General features: G+C 38.3%; 2 protein-coding genes and 1 pseudogene across 2 annotated transcripts in view; 2 read left to right on the forward strand and 1 right to left on the reverse strand.

Moving 5' to 3' along the window:
* The window catches only part of LOC145965742 (uncharacterized), a 314284-nt pseudogene that overhangs the window by 216867 nt on the left and 78720 nt on the right, over window positions 1–18697 (forward strand).
* Window positions 1–18697, forward strand: part of LOC145965734 (proto-oncogene tyrosine-protein kinase ROS-like) — a 313112-nt gene that overhangs the window by 67787 nt on the left and 226628 nt on the right. The window lies entirely within an intron of this gene.
* Window positions 1278–2589, reverse strand: LOC145965763 (uncharacterized). Its single transcript, XM_083089449.1, has 3 exons — window positions 2491–2589; window positions 2219–2318; window positions 1278–1477 (listed from the first exon to the last, which is right to left on the reverse strand). Exons 1-3 carry the CDS (start codon window positions 2549–2551, stop codon window positions 1372–1374), a joined length of 267 nt encoding a protein of 88 aa, XP_082945575.1. The 5' UTR covers window positions 2552–2589; the 3' UTR covers window positions 1278–1371.

The following is an 18697-nucleotide window of genomic DNA, read 5'->3' on the forward strand; positions in this document are numbered from 1 at the left end:
TTATTTCTCAACATAGTCTCCATTGAAGTCTATACACTTGGTCCAACGAATTTCCAATTTTTTAATACCGTCGGAAAAATAGGCTGTCTCAAAGCCTGCAAAATACTCGTTGACGGCGACAACCTCCTCGTTCAACGAGAATTTCTTTCCACCGAGCTAGATTTTTAAATTTGGAAACAGGAAGAATTCGCGCGGAACCAAATCCGGAGAATAGAATGGATGAGGAATTAATTTGAAACCCAATTCGTGTAATTTTGCCAATTCTCTTTTTCTTTTTTTTCTTTTTTTCATTTTTGTAACAACAGCCAAACCACTCGCTTCAAATGACTATCGAACGTAAACAACGCGTTACTTTTGCCTGACATTTTTTTTGGAGGGGTACGAAAAAGGGAACTTTACAAGCAATAAGTCACCAAATGGATTGTGGCGCAATTTCACGGAAATTTACCAAACTTATCAAACGACCCACGTATTTCGTTGCGAGATTAAGATGTAAACGTATATTATGTTTGCTAACGTCATTATACGTTTATTACTTGTAAAAATCAGTTCTCTGAAAATTAATTATTAGTATATATTATTCTATAAATTACCGGATATTAATAATAATGTTTTCTCTACTGGAATCGCGATCTAGAAGCTACATTAATACTTCGACTCGGTCCAAAGTGACTTTATCGACAACAATTTTTGCAAGTTTTTTCGGAAAATATCGGTCTACGAAATTTCTATTCCTCGACTGTTATCTGTCAACTTCGAGAGAATGGAAGGCAAGTAGAGGAAATGTAAATAATGTAAAAGTCGATGTACTCTCCAATTGATTTGAATTAAAAAGACGAGAATTTATCTATATAAATAAATATAAATATCTCTTTCATCCGAGATTTTTAGAATTTTAATTTATTTTTTTAATTTTTTATTTTATTTTTGAAAAACGCTGTAACTTCTCATTAATTTCGCGAAATTTCACGAGCAAACGAGAATTCGGACAATGGTTTATTTGCATTAAAGCTAATGTTTTTTATTTATATTTGCGGAATTTACGATTAAATAAAGAGAGGAAGGTCCTTTTACGTTACTCATCGTCGCGCGAAGGCATCGCAAAGAATCGTCAACTGAAATGCGATGATAACGCGAACTAAAAATAGTATAAGCGACGAGAGGCGCCAGGATGCAAATAGATAAATTCGATTTTAGCGTTATTGTGCGAGTTATCGCGATATTTCTTCAGTTTCGATAAATAACAGGCAAGCAAGGAAAAAGGCGATCTTTTTAAGTGCAGACGAAAACGATATTTTTATTTTGCAAAAATATTTGATATAAAAGAGGCTCTTATATATTATATTATATATAGGAGTTCCATTAGGACTTTTACTCCGCACAAATCGGACCTGCGCAGCACTCTGGGTAAGGCTTGTTGAGATCTACTTCGCGATAACCGATTTCCTTCCCTACCGGACATTGGTATAAAGGACACCTGGAAAGAAACAATAATAATAATAATAATAATAATATAAATATTAGAATAATAGTAGTAATAATAATAATAATAATAATAATAATAATTTTAATAATAATAATAATAATAATAATAATAATAGAAATAATAATAATTGAAATTGTCGAAATTCAATGAGATTAGAAAATAGATAAAGTATTGGAAATGGATAAATAATTTTGTAAAGAAAACTTTATTTATTATTAAATATAGAGGTATCATTAGTGTTATTATATTTGTTAGAAGAGAAAGATGTAAAATTTGCAAATGTTAAGTAATATATAAGATATCTCTCTTATTTCACAGAGTATCATCTTGTTACAGTATAACTAAAATAAACCATAGTCTCTTTAATTTATTGACAAATAAATCGTGCTCTAGAAATCATATACTTTCTCTGCGTCGCAATCTCAAGTAGACTCTTCTCGATTATTTTTTTTTTAATTTTTTTAAATTGGATGATCAATCGTGTATCAATTACCGTTGTCGCGCATTTCATGGAAATCTATTTTTGCAATCAATTGCAAAGTGGAAGGTCGGGATAACCGGTTATCAAAAGTTCGTTATATAAGAACCGGTTTTCTTGAATAGAGAAATAAACGCTCGAAAACATCAATTAAAAGCAACGCGATTTTTTCTTTCAGGATATCACAAAGTCTTGATGTAACGAGGAGAGATATTTTAAGAAGAATTAATTTGACAGATAAAGCTTGGACTTACGCGAGTATTAATATTGTACCCTGCGCGGTGCAAGTGATTCGTAAGCATTGACGAATGTGTTTACCCACACTTAGAGTCTCGTTCTCAAACAGACAGTTACCTATGTAAATAAAATCCTATCGTAGAAAGTTATCGTCCACTCGTGCAACATATTAATTAGAAATTAGAAATTAGAATTATAAATTAACTTATAAATTAGAATTTCGCCGCATCCGGAGATCAGTATCTCTTCTTCATTATATCTTTCTATCACCAAATTATCGCAAACCTACCCAGCACGGTATAAGCGAACACGCATACGAGCAACAAGATTGCGAAACGGTTCTTCATCATCTTTTTTTTCTTACTTAGAAAGACATCAGGAAGTGGAGGCGACAGTCAGACTAATTGTAAAAAATATCTCTTCAGCTCTTATATATTGTCCCTCCCCTCCATATATACAGGGTGTTTCATAATAAGTGTGAAAAGTTTTAGGAGATGATTCTTTGTCGAAAATTAAGGGGGATTTTTCATATAAACATATACTCCTACATCCCTCCCTGTCGAGTTACACTCCTCCAAAAATGGGGGTAAAAATTAAGTTTTTATTTTTTAGGTTTTTAGGTTTTTATTATAATTTTGTTTTTGTTCCCATTTTCCCAACATTTATTCTAATTTTATTTTTATTTTAAAATTTAACCTCGTAATTCGAAACCTATGTTATTTAGCATCGTGCTGTGCACGATAACGTACTTTGTTTTTTTTCTTGAAAACTATTCATTTTATGAAAAAAATAAAAGAAATAGAAAAGTTTCTAAACAAATCAAACTTTTTAATGCATATTTTTAGATGATCATATTCTGGTCCACTAAAAAGTTCTAATAAAAAATTGAATAGGAGTTTCTAGTTTCATCACCTTATAACAATACGGGAGGCTGAAAAAATATTAATAAATAATCTTTTTATTAATAGAAAATATCCACCTAATTTCATTTCTTTAATTTGTTCCAAATTTGAGAAAAAAATAAAAATCTAATTTTCACCCCCATTTTTGGAGGAGTGTAACTCCAAGGGAGTGTAACAGCAAGGGATGTAGGAGTATATGATTATATGAAAAATCACCTCAATTCAGCTGGTCGCTATACACATACAGACACACATGCGAACACATACATTCTTTCTCTCTTTCTCCCCCTCTCTCTACCCCCTCTCTCCCTCTCTCTCTCTCTCTCTCTCTCATTCGCTCGCTCACCTGTAATTTTTTTTTTTTTACGAGAGAGGGGAAAATGCATTTTATGCATACCCACCGGTCGATCCAGTGAGTTATGTGGGACTCGAGTACCAAGTCGAATTACCAACTCGGTACTCCCTACCCACTAAAAATCCCTCTCTTTTCACAAATTTCCTTTGACACACTGTCCCTCTGACTTCCCGAGATCTGTTTTCACATAACGTCAAAAAATAGTTATTATTACCTTGTTCGATGACTTTTGATGTATTGCTGTAATTGCTTGAAGGAAAAATGAATTTTTCGATAGATCGTACGTTCTCAAATTTGACGTAGATATCACGTTGCAAAAGACAAGAAATCCACACTAAATTATTAACTGAAAGTTTTCTTTCTTTCATGAACTGTATTCTTTTATAAACTTTAACGTAATCACATTTATTTACTCACTCGATGAGACGAGAAATTTACTAATGACTCTATCACTAATCACTATTAATCACTGTCGAATAATAACTGTTGACGATTAAAAATCACTCGATGAAAGAAACACGCGCGGACACGTTACTACACGACGCGACAATGCGACGATAATTACTCGGCGACTGCAAGTAGTTTTTTGTCATGGTAGGTTGCGGTAGGTTAAGGTACTACTGGCGCTATCGAACGCGATCATGTGTTCGATTGAAGAATGCGGTAAACATAATAAACATTTAACATATTAATATTATTATTATCATGAATGTGTGTGATACCCATACATCGTATGATGTCTATTTAAAAATTAATTAGATTAAATAAGTGTTTTTAAAATATTTATTACTTTTACTATTATCATATAAAATATTAATATTAAATATTTATTTAACTATTTTATCTATTTATTTATTTATTTATCTATTTCATCTATTTATTTTTAACTATTTATTATCAATGACCGATTTTCGATCATTCCGATCATTCCGAAAAAGAGGATGCTCACACGCAGGTTCTCGGATTGTATGCATGTGAGCATCCTCTTTCTGACGTATCACTGTTTATCAGTTTAATTTCAGACAAACTGAATTTAAAATAATTTATTTAATAATCTGGATTCCTTGTTAGGATTCAGAATATTAAACAGATTATTTGAAATTATAGACGGAAAAAACTTTTAAACGACTTGGTGCTGCATATATTAAAAATCTGTAATATACGTAACATGTATTACAGATTTTCAGTACTGATAGTGAATTTCGGAACATTACGTATACCATAACCATATGGTTACATGAAATGGATATTATGATTTTACGAACTATATTTTCATGTTATATCAACTATATTTTTGATAGTAAAATGCACTATTATATATGCTTGGCGCCTTAAGATACTATAAATTATAGTGAAATTATGATAATTTCAACTATAATTTTTTATCAGTGTGCTAAGAGGAAAAAAATATACTTTAGATCTTACGTGTTTAATACTAGTCCTTTATATACATTTTATGCTAAATATTGAATAAGAGAAAAGTTAAGAGTAGTGCGCCACGTAACGGCAAGCGAAGAAACATATGTGCCTACATACAATCATTCCAAATAATAAGTTTTATGTTGTTAAATGTGCTATTCATCAGGTTCCTACTATTTAGATATAGCTGTTATTATAATTTTTTTCATTTATTACTACTATATTAATATCTAAACGACAGATAATAAAATAGTAATATTTATCATTATTAATGTTACAATGACTATATGAATAGTAAAATTATATGTATCATTCCTTTCTTTCATTTTTTACTTATATGATATTTGAAATTATTATAAATTATAGTAAAAAGTTTCATTGTTTCTCGGTACCATACGTATATAGTTTATATTACCAGTATTATAGTAAAATTTACTATAAAAATGAGTATCCTAACTATAATTTTTTTACCATGCAATTATAGTCAATTTTATCATCGATTTTTTTATCAGTGTATATATATGATACATGGAGTACCGCCATATCGTAATGTGATGAAGAAATCACTTAACATTAATTGATGTTTGACAGCAATACTAAAACGTATATTTTTTCTGCAAGTAATTGCGCGTGCATACTGTTTTAAAGGACGATGTTTAGCCTCAAATCTCATTGACCATAAGGAACGAAGTGGCCAACAATTTTCATAATTCGTGGATAGTGTAACATTAAATGATGTTTGGGTTTTAAAGTTTTCCCAAATAAATCGATATACAATATATGATGTTCATTAATTAAGTTTTCTAGTAGATCTGCTGTCGATTCAGTAACACTATATTGAAGTGTTATAGAAAGAATTTTTCGTAACAATGTAAGAAGTTCCCAGTGTTTGTTACAATCAATTATGAGGTCACCGAATATTAAGCCAGCATTTAAAATAAAATTTAACATTTCTGAAGCAGACATTTTAATAGATTTAGTATGTAATTGTGAGCTTGAAATTGTAGGAGGGCGGCTAGATATAGAATTAAAATTAAAATATTCTAAACGCCAATTTAAAGTGTCTAACGTAAACAATCGTTGTTCCACAATAAAATTACGTAAAATATAACTCACTTCGTAGACACAAACGCCTTCTAATAAATCGTGCATAATATCGACACTGTAGTTTTCAACGGCATGAAAACTTTGTAAAATGTTAAATGCACAAGTTTCTTTAATACCCGTAATATTTGCGTTATTCATTGCTACATCTTCCGCGTAATTAATTTTGTTGCGTAATGCATTAATATTTTCATAACATAACTTACGAGACATATCTTTCTGTATTTTATAAAATCGACAGCAGATATTAGCAGAAAAAGTTTCAATAAATCCTAAGATACTATTTAATCCTAAATTGTCACCAATAATTAACGCTAGTTTAAAATATACTTGAATATTTGAACTTTCTATTACTAATGAAATACCTTTTGTTTCTAGAAGTTGTAACTCCTTGATTATGTATGAATAAATACGTTGTCTCGGAAATATTTTGCAATCATTTGCATGATACAGTTGTGCGAGAAAAATATTATTTAACTTTGAATACAGATCCGGTGGTAGACATGGTATTGAAACGTATATACCATTTAATTTATATATACCTGCATGCGAGCCTAGTGGATTAGCCGTTTCGAAAGCATCTTCATATAAGAGAATGGGAAAGTTATAATAAGTTATTCCTTATTTGTGATTTTAGATTTCCAAAAAGAAGTTTGTATGATATTAGTAATTTCATTGTTATCATCTTCATTCAATGATGTAATATATTTACACGTTTTGTTAAATATATCATCTATTTCGAAAAAGACTTTTAATACTTTTTGTAATGATATTAATTGCCCATACACATTATCAGTTTTCAGTGCGTCTTTATTTCTTATTTCTACAGTTCCAAAGAATATTGGCGTTGGTTCAATATTATATCCAAGATTTGTTAATATTTTGTTACGTTTGTATTCATTATCAAGATCTTTGAACACATGTTGAAATATTTCGAAATTTTCCACTATATACTTAGAATTTTGCGACTGCATAGCAGATATTTGTTGTTTTAAATTGTTAAAATATTTTGTATTAAGAAATGAATACAATAAACGTGCAATCCGATCACTTTGTATTCGACTCAATGTAGGGTCAGATTGTAAAGAAGAAATCATTGCCAACGCGACCATCCAAAGTTAATTTCGTACACTTTCAACTTGCGAATGTTCAAACACAACTGTATCATTGCAAGGTAATATACAATCTGATATGTAATCGTTAGAAACACTAATTTCTGAATTTTGTGTATTTATATTTGTTACTGGCAATTCCTCAGTATTTATTGAAACTTCTTCAAAATGTTTATAAACCTTTTGATGTTTATGCAATGTTTTATAGTTTGAATAAGAACGCCCACAAGCTTTATAAGGACAAGTATAAATTATAGAAGTAAGACGTGTTTGATGCGCAAATATAAGATGCTGTTTTAATTTTCTCTTAGATATGGTTTGAAGACAAATATTGCATTTAAGTATTTTCACGGATATATATATATATATATATATATATATATATGTATTTATATTTATATAATATACGTTTACTACGTGTTGAAATGAATTAATTTTAGCGTAATTATTATTTAAGAAAAACGTAAAATTATTTCTATAATCTATTATGTAATTCTATAATATATTTATTTTGAAGTAGACATTAATTCATTTATATCATGCTAAATAATATCCAAAGACACAAAGTTTCGATAATACTTTTCATTGGTAATGCAGTACACATACTGTTGTAAAAAGTACCATACCTTTTCACAGTCTACTGGATAAGTAGGTATACAAGGCGGGTTCTAACGCTGGTCCTCTCAGGGGGTGTGAGGCGCGAGGGGATCTCAGCGGCGCGGGGGAATGACGTCACGCAGGATGGAGGGGGTTTTCGGTAGCGCGGGGGAATGACGTCACGCGGGACGGAGGGGATTTCGTAGGCGCGGGGGCTGCGGGGCGGGGCGGGGGACGCTTGAGTTGGATGTTTTATGACAAGTATAAACAATCATAAACCGATGTCCGGTTGATAAACAACGGTATTTGAAGAGGATTGGGTCTTCGGGCCGAAACTAACGTGTCGGGACATGTTTTTCGCAAACAAAATGGCTCTCGCGGTACCCTCCCCCTCTCCCCACAATATAAGTAATTCTAGATTTTTTTTTTTTTTTTTTCGAATTAAACAATACAAGCGGTATTCCTTTGAAGAGGATTGGGTCTTAAGGCTGACTAACGCGTCGGGACATGTTTTCGCAAACAAAATAGCTTTGTGCTCTTGCGGTACACCCCCTCTCCCACAATATAAGTAATTCTAGATCTTTTTTTTCGAATTAAACAATATAAGCGGTATTCCTTTGAAGAGGATTGGGTGGATGGAAATGCGTGCGAAGAAATTACATCATGATTTAGACTTAAAACTCTTTATTCTTGTTTTACATATTTTTCTTACGTACTATGGACTAAAAACTAAAGCTGCCAGCTCGCAATCGACGAGTTGATGCTTGTTGAAAGCGTCACTCGCGCGTATTACATTCGATATTTCTTTTGGATTTATTACAGTGGACGCGATATTGGAGAATTACGTAAACTTGACATCAACTGTTTCGATAATTTTACCCAATCGATCAAAAGTTACATCTATGCATTGATCGAGATCGAACATACGATGTAATGTCGATTCGACCATCATCAAGCATACGTTTGAAGATTCGAGACTTATGAGTTTGACATCGTTAATCGTACGAACTCTCACTGTTAGCGGTCCAACGCTTATGAAATTGTAGTCATCTTTAGAGTTGTTCCAAAGTAAATTTTGAATATTGCGACGTTGCTCGTAGAGTCTCTTCCACATTTCGAGAGATAATATCAGTTCTTTCCTCGATGATCTCCTATGGCAATCTCCACGTAACTCGGTGGACCCACGTTGATACGAATTTCGAGGAATTTGAATTCCGTAGCTGTCAATGCGTATCGTCTACCTAGTATACGAACCGTACGACGTTCCAACGAAATGCTACAGAAAAATTAAAATTAAAATTAAAATAATAGTAATAATACAATTTGTAAAAATCGAAAAATAGAAAAAGTTAAATAAAACTTACTCGTCACATTTGTTCTCAAACGATGGAGTTTTATCACGACTCGGTAAATAATTATTCACGCGTCTTCCGATGCCGCTGCCGCTGTTTCCGTTTCTTTCGACGTAATACATTTCTCTGGGAGTTATGAAAAGTGAACCACGAGAGCGGTGTTAACGCGACACTGATCGTATAAGAAATAACCGAGTATACATGATGCTCATCTTCCAAAAGTATAATGTGGTGGGGGGATCAATGCTTCTAACGCTTTGAATTTTAGGAGAAGGGGAGACAACGCTCAGACAAAAAATTCTTAGAAACGCAAGGAAAGGTCTAGGAAGGGGAAATAAGAGATAATACATATTAATGTTTACATATTTTATTTTCTTGCAATTCTTTCTGGTGTTGCGACCACCAGTTAAATATTTTGAATACATTTTGTAATGCGCAATTCTTAACATGTTTTCCACATCGCATACTATTGGTAATATCTAATTTATTTAGAGAATCAATATCTTCATAGTCTGCATCCAAGGTTTCAATAATATAGCCGTTTCCCGCATCGTCTAGTATATCGGTCAGCCATTTTCGCTTTTCAAGTTCTTTAACGTACACGGCAGACGATTCTTCTTCTTCTTCTTCGTGTATCGTACCAACGACAGCTGTTGTAATTACACGCTGAGCCAAGCCATACGGAACGTTTCCGTCTTCCCATTGTAATCCATGGTGATTTCTAATCACCCATGAGACTTGACATCGCTCAGATTTTGTAAGCACGCTCCACGGTACGGGACTTGCGAAAAAGTAATGCGAGAGAACATATCCCTTTCTCAGAACCGCAGCTTCCTTCACGACAAAATTTCTCCCGACAATAAATCCTTGCAGATCCACAAACGTTGGTACGGACATGACGAGATCTCTCTCTCTCTCTTCGATATGTTAGTCGAGATGAATGACAAAACTCTAAAATCATCTCGCAGCACTTTGATTTATATCCTCCTCCCCTCTCTCTCTTGTGTCGATGTTATCGCTTAGGTGATTTTGCGTACAACGTTGGTCAACGGATTGTACTGGATCACACGATCGTGTATGATGAGACAGTACGCAGTGGTATTCGCCGGCACGTTCTCCTTACATTCGAATTCCAATCTCACATCCACGGTTGCGCTCTTAACCGATTCGTTTTGTCGAGAACAATCGATAATCACGAACGGACCCTGACGTTGAAACTGTAAGATGGAGAAACTCGGCTCGAGATACTCGTATCCGTAATAGTTCTTGCAGAAGCGCGCGTACGTGTCGTAGAGAATGGCACATCTGCCTTTTTCGAAATCCAGATTCATATCGTCGTACGGATAACATTCCGAATTCAGATAGAGTTTCACGTTGATTAATTTGCAGTGGTCGAATCGACTCATATCCTCAGACATGATATTTTTTCGGCTTGTCTGCAGAGCGAAGACAACGTATCGTGGTTTCTCCAGTTGAGTCGCGGTCTTAATGGCCCACGAATGCTTGGTTGTAAGCTGCAATAGCGGAAACTCGTATAGATCCCACGAGCGAAAACTCATGCTGAGATATCGTCCGCTTTCCAGAGCACGCAGCATCGACAGTTTTTCGATCTCGCTCAACAGCACGTGTTGCATTCGCCATTGTATCTTGAATATGTTGATCACAGGTTCCAGTGTCAAATCTCCAAACAGACAATTATTATCGTTGCGCGATCGTATTAAGATCAATTCGTGACGAGCGTTAATCACCACTCGTTTATAATCCTCGCAAAATCCCAATAACATGTGAAACGGTACGCAAAAATTGAAATGTCCATTCTCATAGGTCCACGGATCCCAGCCGGCGTTTTTCATAATCACGTTTCTATCGGATGATACCGTTACATAATTTTTGAGCGTAGTAGTTATTCCTACGTTTCTATTGCGATCAATCTCAACGCCATCGAGTTCGTATCGAATCTCATCGAACATGAATGCGGCGCAATTATTTGCCAGTTCCACATCACTTCCTTCAACTGGTTTGGTTTTCGTTAGTTGTCCCTCGATGTATAGGAAACTCTCATACGGCAATGTATACAGATCCTGTTGTTGTATGGGTATTCTTATCTCATCACTGTGTCCGAACGTTGTATTGGCGAACGGGTTGTACGTGTGAGTCTCGATCTTGATGATACGATTGTCAAAGATCGGTTCATCACCGATGTTGAGAATGTCGGTCATCGTTCAGCTGTTTCGCACCGCAAATCCCAAAGATTATAAAAACGCAACGTTCGATGCGCTGAGTTTCTTTTTCTTGGATGATTTGATATTAGCGAACGTCGACGTTGTTGTTGTTGTTGTTGTTGTTGTTGTTGTTGGTGTTGCTGGTCTCGTAAAGATTGCGTTATCTCTCACGTCTTTCGATCCGTTCAATACGAGCATCTCATACGTCGCATACGTACGTGCAATCTTACGATGATCTCTTCTCCTCGAAAATCGAGCAATCGTCCGTTCTGGTCGACAACGCGTAACGTTAAATCCGTAATGCTCCGCGCGATGATCGGCAGGTAAATGATCTGGGCAGGCGTTTCCGATATCTTATATCCCGGTGGTACCCTCGGTGAAAATTCATGTATCGTATGAACGAGTATGCCGTTGTTGTACGCACCCGTGGTCACGTTACACTCTATACGGATAATATTCACGTTGAGAATGTTAATCGGCATGTTTGATTCGTACCATTTTCGCGGCTCGAGAATACGATTCGAGAATCCTAGCAGCGATCCAATGTTGTCGGGTTTGGTAAAGTTTATTCTGTTGACACATTTGATCTCGCTCCTCATTGTATTGTAATTAGCGCGGAGCACTATCGGATATTCACCATCTTCATAGTCACCGCCGTCAATGTGTTTCTTATCGCGATGTTTCCATGAAATTGCATGTTTCAAAAATTCATGTATATTTTGCAACTCATACGATCCCTCGGGAATCGTAATTTCCTCGTCGTCTTTGCCAAAGTAAAATTTATTATTCGAGGAATTCACATTCGGTATCGTGTGATAAGTCTCAAAATCCGTTAGACCGAGCTCGTATTCGCCGTCGCTCAAATCTATGGTGGGAAAGAAGTTTGCCGTGAGAACGCTACTCTTCCCAGTCAATGTGAACGTCATAGACATGTCGACAAAACTGTTTAACGAATACTGAGTTAAATAGCGCAATATCTGTCTTTAAATTCACATGTATCGACCGTTCGAAGAAACTGTAAGCACAATTGTCCGCAGATGCTCTGATCGTAAGTTTGAACAGATGTGTAATTGTACTGTATCTTCGTTACGTTTCGTCCGAGATATCGCACTAATTCATTCGGCGGTCGAAGATTGCCGAAACTGTCGAAATATATAGCGCGATTCCCCCTCTTTGCATACGCTACCCAATGAGTACCTGGTCCTTCGACGCTATCCAAATTTACAATGCCACTCTCGTTTTGATATATACCACCGATCGGTAACGAGTTGCGCATGAAAACACCTCTAAAATATGAAATGTGCATACGTTTTGCCAGTTGTAGCAATTGTATGTTGGTAGTTGTGCCCTGCGGCATTTTTAGCGTCTCTTTGACGTTTTTTTTTTCTCGTTGAGGCTCCTCGTCCGTATTTGTAAGGAGCGAGATATAACCCGCGACCTTCCATGGCGCGATTGTGACGTAGCATCTCTTGCAATTGACGTTGCGCGGCTTTTCCGTCGTTCACCGCCTTCGCTACACCAGCCGCTCCACCGATCAGGGATCCGAGCGCACCCAACATTGGTAGAATCGGCAATACACCGCCGCATTTCGCTACCGGAAGTATCCGTTTCTTCGCCGTTTTTTTCTTCGTCTTCGTCTTCAGACCCATACCGAGCTTCGTCTTGGCTTTCATCGCTGTCCAGACAGCTGTGGCGGCGGCTCTCTCACCGAGAGTCGAATCTCTCGCAACGATGCGATTCCGCGCTTTCTCGGCGAGTATCTTATCCGCCGCGTGTCTCTCGGTGAGATCGTTGCTCCGAGAGTATGCTATATCGTGTTCGCGACATGCCGCGTCCAATGGATTTATACCTCGATCGCCTCTGACTAATCGCTTCTCCAACCGTGTGCCTGGCCCGCAAAACTGATAGCCGGGAATATGGAATTCGATCGGAAGTGCGTTTATCGCGTGATTTAATAGGCCTCTACCTATTTTCGTTGACATTCGCTGCAATTCTTTATCAATGGCACCGGACCGTCGATGTGCGTTTCCTGCCACGGCTGATTGTAGTGTTTGTAACAGCGACGATACGTCTGAACCTCCGGATCCGCTTTTATGTGTTCCGGAAGTTTGTCCCACACGTAGTGGACGTAATCACCGCACGTTCTCAATAGAACTGCTTTCGACACAAATTGTAGTTGTTCGACGCTCAAATCGCGAATATCGGAAGGATTTGTTAGCAGGATAAACATTTTTTCTCTACTGAGCGACTCGTGATTTCGCGCACCTATAAATAGGCAGGCGTTCGATCCAATCGGTAGTGTTGAAAAAATGAGATTCGTGCGACAACCTTTGACGATATGCGTGACAAATTGCGACGACAGATTACGATCAATGGAGGACAATGCGGAGATGCGCAGGCACGGTACGATGCTACCGACTACTATACGCGCGATCGTTTGCGGTCCCTCGAATTGTGGTAAAACCAACGTTCTAATAAGTCTACTGGAAAGTCCGCACGGTGTACGTTTCGAGAACGTGTACGTGTACTCGAAGTCGCTGCAACAGCCGAAATATCGATATCTGGAGAATTTGTTGACATCGATCGATGAAATCGGCTACTTTACGTTCTCCAATAACAGTGACGTCATTCCACCGAGCGAAGCAAACTCGATTTTCGTCTTCGATGACGTGGCGTGCGACAAGCAAAATACGATAAGAGAGTACTTCTCAATGGGTCGTCACTCGAACGTCGACTGCTTCTATCTCTGTCAGACGTACGCGAGAATACCAAAACATCTTATACGCGACAACGCGAACCTGCTGATCTTGTTTAAACAGGACGGTACTAACTTGAAACATGTGTACAACGATCACGTGAATACCGACATGTCGTACGGGGATTTCAGTGAATTATGTCGTACTTGTTGGCAACAAAAGTATGGATTCCTAGTGATAGATAAGGACAGCTCATTTACGAACGGGCGATACAGAAAAGGATTTAACGTGTTCGCGATACCGCAAAACGATTAGTCGCTGCCGACACTCTGTCGATGACATGGCTGAAAGCGATAATGTTCGCGAGCGTGAAAAGATTGCGAGGGAGATTGAGAAAACGAGTGAATCGATCCGCAAGAAACACCGCGCTTTGAAGACCGGCAAGATCGACGACGATATCGCGGTCAAGACCCATTTTAGACCTATTATCGAGCCACTACAAAAAATCGTCGACAACTCTAGCTTAATCGCGGTGAAAAACGAGCCGGAGAGTAACGCTGACGCTATAATTAAAACGTTACCCATCAAGCGGTACAAGAAAGAAGAGGAGAAGGAGGAGGAGGAGGAGCATACGACACCGAAAAAGAGACAACGATTGAAGGCGAATCGTTTATCGACACCGCATACATCGGATGAACCGCTGATAACCTCCACACCGTCCGCGACAACGAGAATCGTACAACCCACGATACCCGAATCACTCGCAATCGAAAATGTTTTCGAAACCACGGGCAATCCGCTCGAATCACCATCTGTTCGAAACATGTTACAAATGTTGGAAGGTCAAAAAATGTTACGAGATTACTTCGGGCCACTGCCACAAAAGTACATGAGCGCTTTCCTTAGTGGCGACGAAAAAAATCAGATCGATCACGTGTACGGTGTCTATTTCAACGAGAATGAAATGTGGCTCGGTAACAAACGATTCGACATCGACGCAGATGACTCTATAATCATAGACAAAGTGAGGTACATTGGTACACCTGGATTATACGAGTTGATCTTCAAGAGAATTCCCGATGATGACATATACACTGAGGACGATATGCAAAAATATAAGAGCATATTAATGGCGACGAGTGCGCATAAACGCCAATATGATGCGCAAGGTCAATTAAAGAGCAACAGGGGATACAAGTATAAACACATAATTGCACCGTTGATGTTGATTGAATCGAAAAAGAAAAAATGCGGTACGGGAGTATTCACGCCTCGCACGATGACGCTAACCGACAATAAGATCGATTACGTGCACTGAGACGATCCCAACGAGCTAGTGGATCGTCTACGATTGCTCGACGCTTCGCGCCGAGCTGGCCACAACGCTCACAACAACGAGATCCTGTCAATTGTAGAGGAACTTCGCGAAGTCGGCCTTATTATAAATTAAACGGTGTCTCAACGAAACTGATCAGTCGATCGACGTCACTCGCATCGAGAAAAAAAAAATGCCCATCAACAAATTTGGATTATTCGAACAGAGAAATGAAGCAATTAGAACAAGCGATCATTGGGGTAAATCGGTGACAAGTTACTTGCGTCAAAACGCTTTGTGTCACGTCGCTACGTACTATGACGCGAGGTCGCGCAAGATTCGCCGTGTAGCGCAACCTGAGGCTGATACCGATGCAGTCAACAAACTGTACGTAGAACAATGTGTTAAAACGTTGAAGAATCAGCAGAAAGAATCAGACGAGAAGCTGACTGCGTTCGAGAAGGACGTGCGAGCTTTGCAGACTGCGATAAACGAGCTTCAGCGTGCGATTCACACTAATTCAGAAACAACTACGAGCGGCTAAGGAGCGGCTATTGTACAATTATTGAACATCTACAAAAGCTTATCGAACGAAGGGTTATCGAACTACAATGAGTGGTAGAGATCGAAGAGGAAACGGCTGTGAACGAGGCTACGAACAATTCAAGAACAGCTGCGAACGAGGTTATGAACACCTCAGGAACGGCTGCGAACAAGGCTATGAACACGTCAGGAACGGCTACATACGAGGCGGCATACAACTCTGGAACGGCTACGAACGGGTCAGAAACGATTGCCAACGAGGCTGCGAACGGGTCAGAAACGACTGTGAACGAGGCTACGGACTACTTAGAAGCGACTATCAACAGGCTCAATTACGGCAACAAACGGCTGCGAACAGCTATCGAACGGCAACGAACGGGGCAGGAACAGCTAACGAACGGCTATCGAACGGGTCAGAAACGGCTATCGAACGGGGCAGGAACGACAACTAACGGGGTAGGAACGGTAACGAACGGCTATTGAACGGGTCAGAAACGGCTATCGAACGGGGCAGGAACGGTTATCGAACAGTAACGAATGATAAAACGCACGGTGATACTCGGGGCACACATCGTTTGATCGACGAATCGAAACAACGATGGATCGGCGATCGGGAATAACCGAGGAAGCGAAGAAACAACATAGTTTAGAGAAACAGCAGTTGGTGAACGAATTGCACGCGCCGGCGAGAAAAAATTTTCCCCGAAGACACGTCATAGTGCGGGGATACGATGACCTGTGGCAAGCTGACATTGTCGAGATGCGTCCGTACTCTCGTTTCAACAGAGGTTACCACTACATACTCACAGTCATCGATGCGTTGAGCAAGCACGCGTGGGCCGCACCACTCAAGAGTAAAGGCGGAAGCGAGACAGCTGACGCTATCGCTGAGATAATTCGAAATAGCAAAAGATGTCCGAAAAACTTACAGACTGATATGGGGAAGGAATTTTATAACGCTGACGTGCAACGGCTCATGCGGAAACATGACATCAATCACTATTTTACATATTCAGTATTGAAGGCATCGATCGTTGAGCGATTCAATCGCACGCTGAAAAACGAATGTGGAAGATGTTTACGCTAAACGGATCTTACAAGTGGATCAGCGCGTTGCCGCGACTCGTATCGGATTACAACGCGCGCAAGCATCGAACGATCGGTATGCGACCCGTCGACGTTACCCCCGTGGTCGCTGAAAGACTCTTGGCTGCTGTGTATAACCGTGTAAATATCGCGGGTCCGGCAAAATTCAAAGTAGGTGACTCGGTACGCGTTAGCAAGTACAAGACAATTTTTGAGAAAGGTTACACGCCAAATTGGACAACCGAAGTGTTTAAAATTGTAAAAGTGCAGCATACTAATCCCGTAAGCTATCTACTTGAGGATTATCGCAAAAAACCTATCGCTGGAGCGTTCTACGAGCACGAGTTGCATCGCGCGAATTATCCGGACGTGTATCTCGTGGAGAAAGTACTGCGTAGGAGGGGTGACAAGGTTTACGTGAAATGGTTGGGATTTGACAATTCGCACAATTCTTGGATACATAAAGACAATGTGATTTAATTCATACAGTGTTTATTTTTAATTTTCTGGAAAAATATATGTGTATAACATATATAATATTTGAAAAATGAAAATATACATAAAAATCCTTATCAATATTCCTTGCGATAGTACATGTATTTTTTAATATAAGATGTATGAGATATGCATTACATAAAAATATATGAAATATAAAAATACAAATCTTTATTAATATTTCTTTCACACACACACATTTTACAATGGTATCTTATAATGCCCCCACGGTAGCGTATCGGTGGTTTCGGGTACGATATACCGCTTGTCGTCGTACGGACTCAGAGCAATTTTTGTCTCGCGGATTGTGTATACTTGGTGCAATTTCGATCGTATACACGACTGCTGGCGCGTCATTTCAATTTCTTCTTTCAAACACCGTGTGTAACCGTCAAACGTTATCGTTCTCGCGACAACGTTGCTCTTGACGCCTTTAACTTTCTTCGTATCCTTTTTCCCATCGACTCGTAATGCGTACATTTTTGCTCTGAGCCCGGTAAATTCGGTCATTATGGCACCGTTATTTTCATCCTTCATTAGACCCGGTACCTTTTTATTTACGAGCGGCATACCGTACGCATTGTTCGCAGCATAATCGCTAGTGTCGAATCTGCTGACGTCGCGCTTCATATTTTTGTACATGTCTTCGCACTCGATGTGATATATGAGACTATCGGTGTACATGACCTTACATTTGTCGCGATACATTGGCGTCATATACTCGTGATGAAACTCGTACAAACATGTCTTGGATATGTCGAGTATACACATACCCACGTAGATTGGTTTGTAGAATTTCACCTCGAGTTTGCGCAATTCCACAGCTATTAAATTTTCCGAAAAGACGCTTCTGCTGTGGAAATTTGGTTTAGCGATCATTGCCTCTGCACCGTACCGCCCGTCCCAGTGCGTTAGTAATTTTACATCAACGCGATTGCGCACATTTTCCATCGTTTTGCCAAACACCGCATTGTTCATTAATTTGTATAAATTTTTTTCAAAATCGTTTTTAGCCAATGTTCTAAAATGTGTATTGAGTTCTATGTAATTTCGAAGCCAGGGAGATTGAGAAAACTGTAAAATTCTATGTATTTTTGTAACGCGAAGACCGTGACGCGTACACTGCTGCAGGTTGCAGTAGTGTATCACGTAACGTTTCTTATCGTATAGCGTTGCGAGCAGTTTGAATTCCCGCTTGCCTGGTTTGTCGCGTGTCGGGCAAAACGGTAGGTCAGTGTGCACATCATGAAGATGTTGCGGATACTCGAGATCGACTTCGAGGATATAGCCTGTAGGCG

The sequence above is a fragment of the Camponotus vicinus genome, unplaced genomic scaffold (genome assembly GCF_025532165.1).
Source record: "Camponotus vicinus isolate PSW18456_S1 unplaced genomic scaffold, iyCamVici1.0 SCAF_14, whole genome shotgun sequence".
Lineage (NCBI taxonomy): Eukaryota > Metazoa > Arthropoda > Insecta > Hymenoptera > Formicidae > Camponotus > Camponotus vicinus.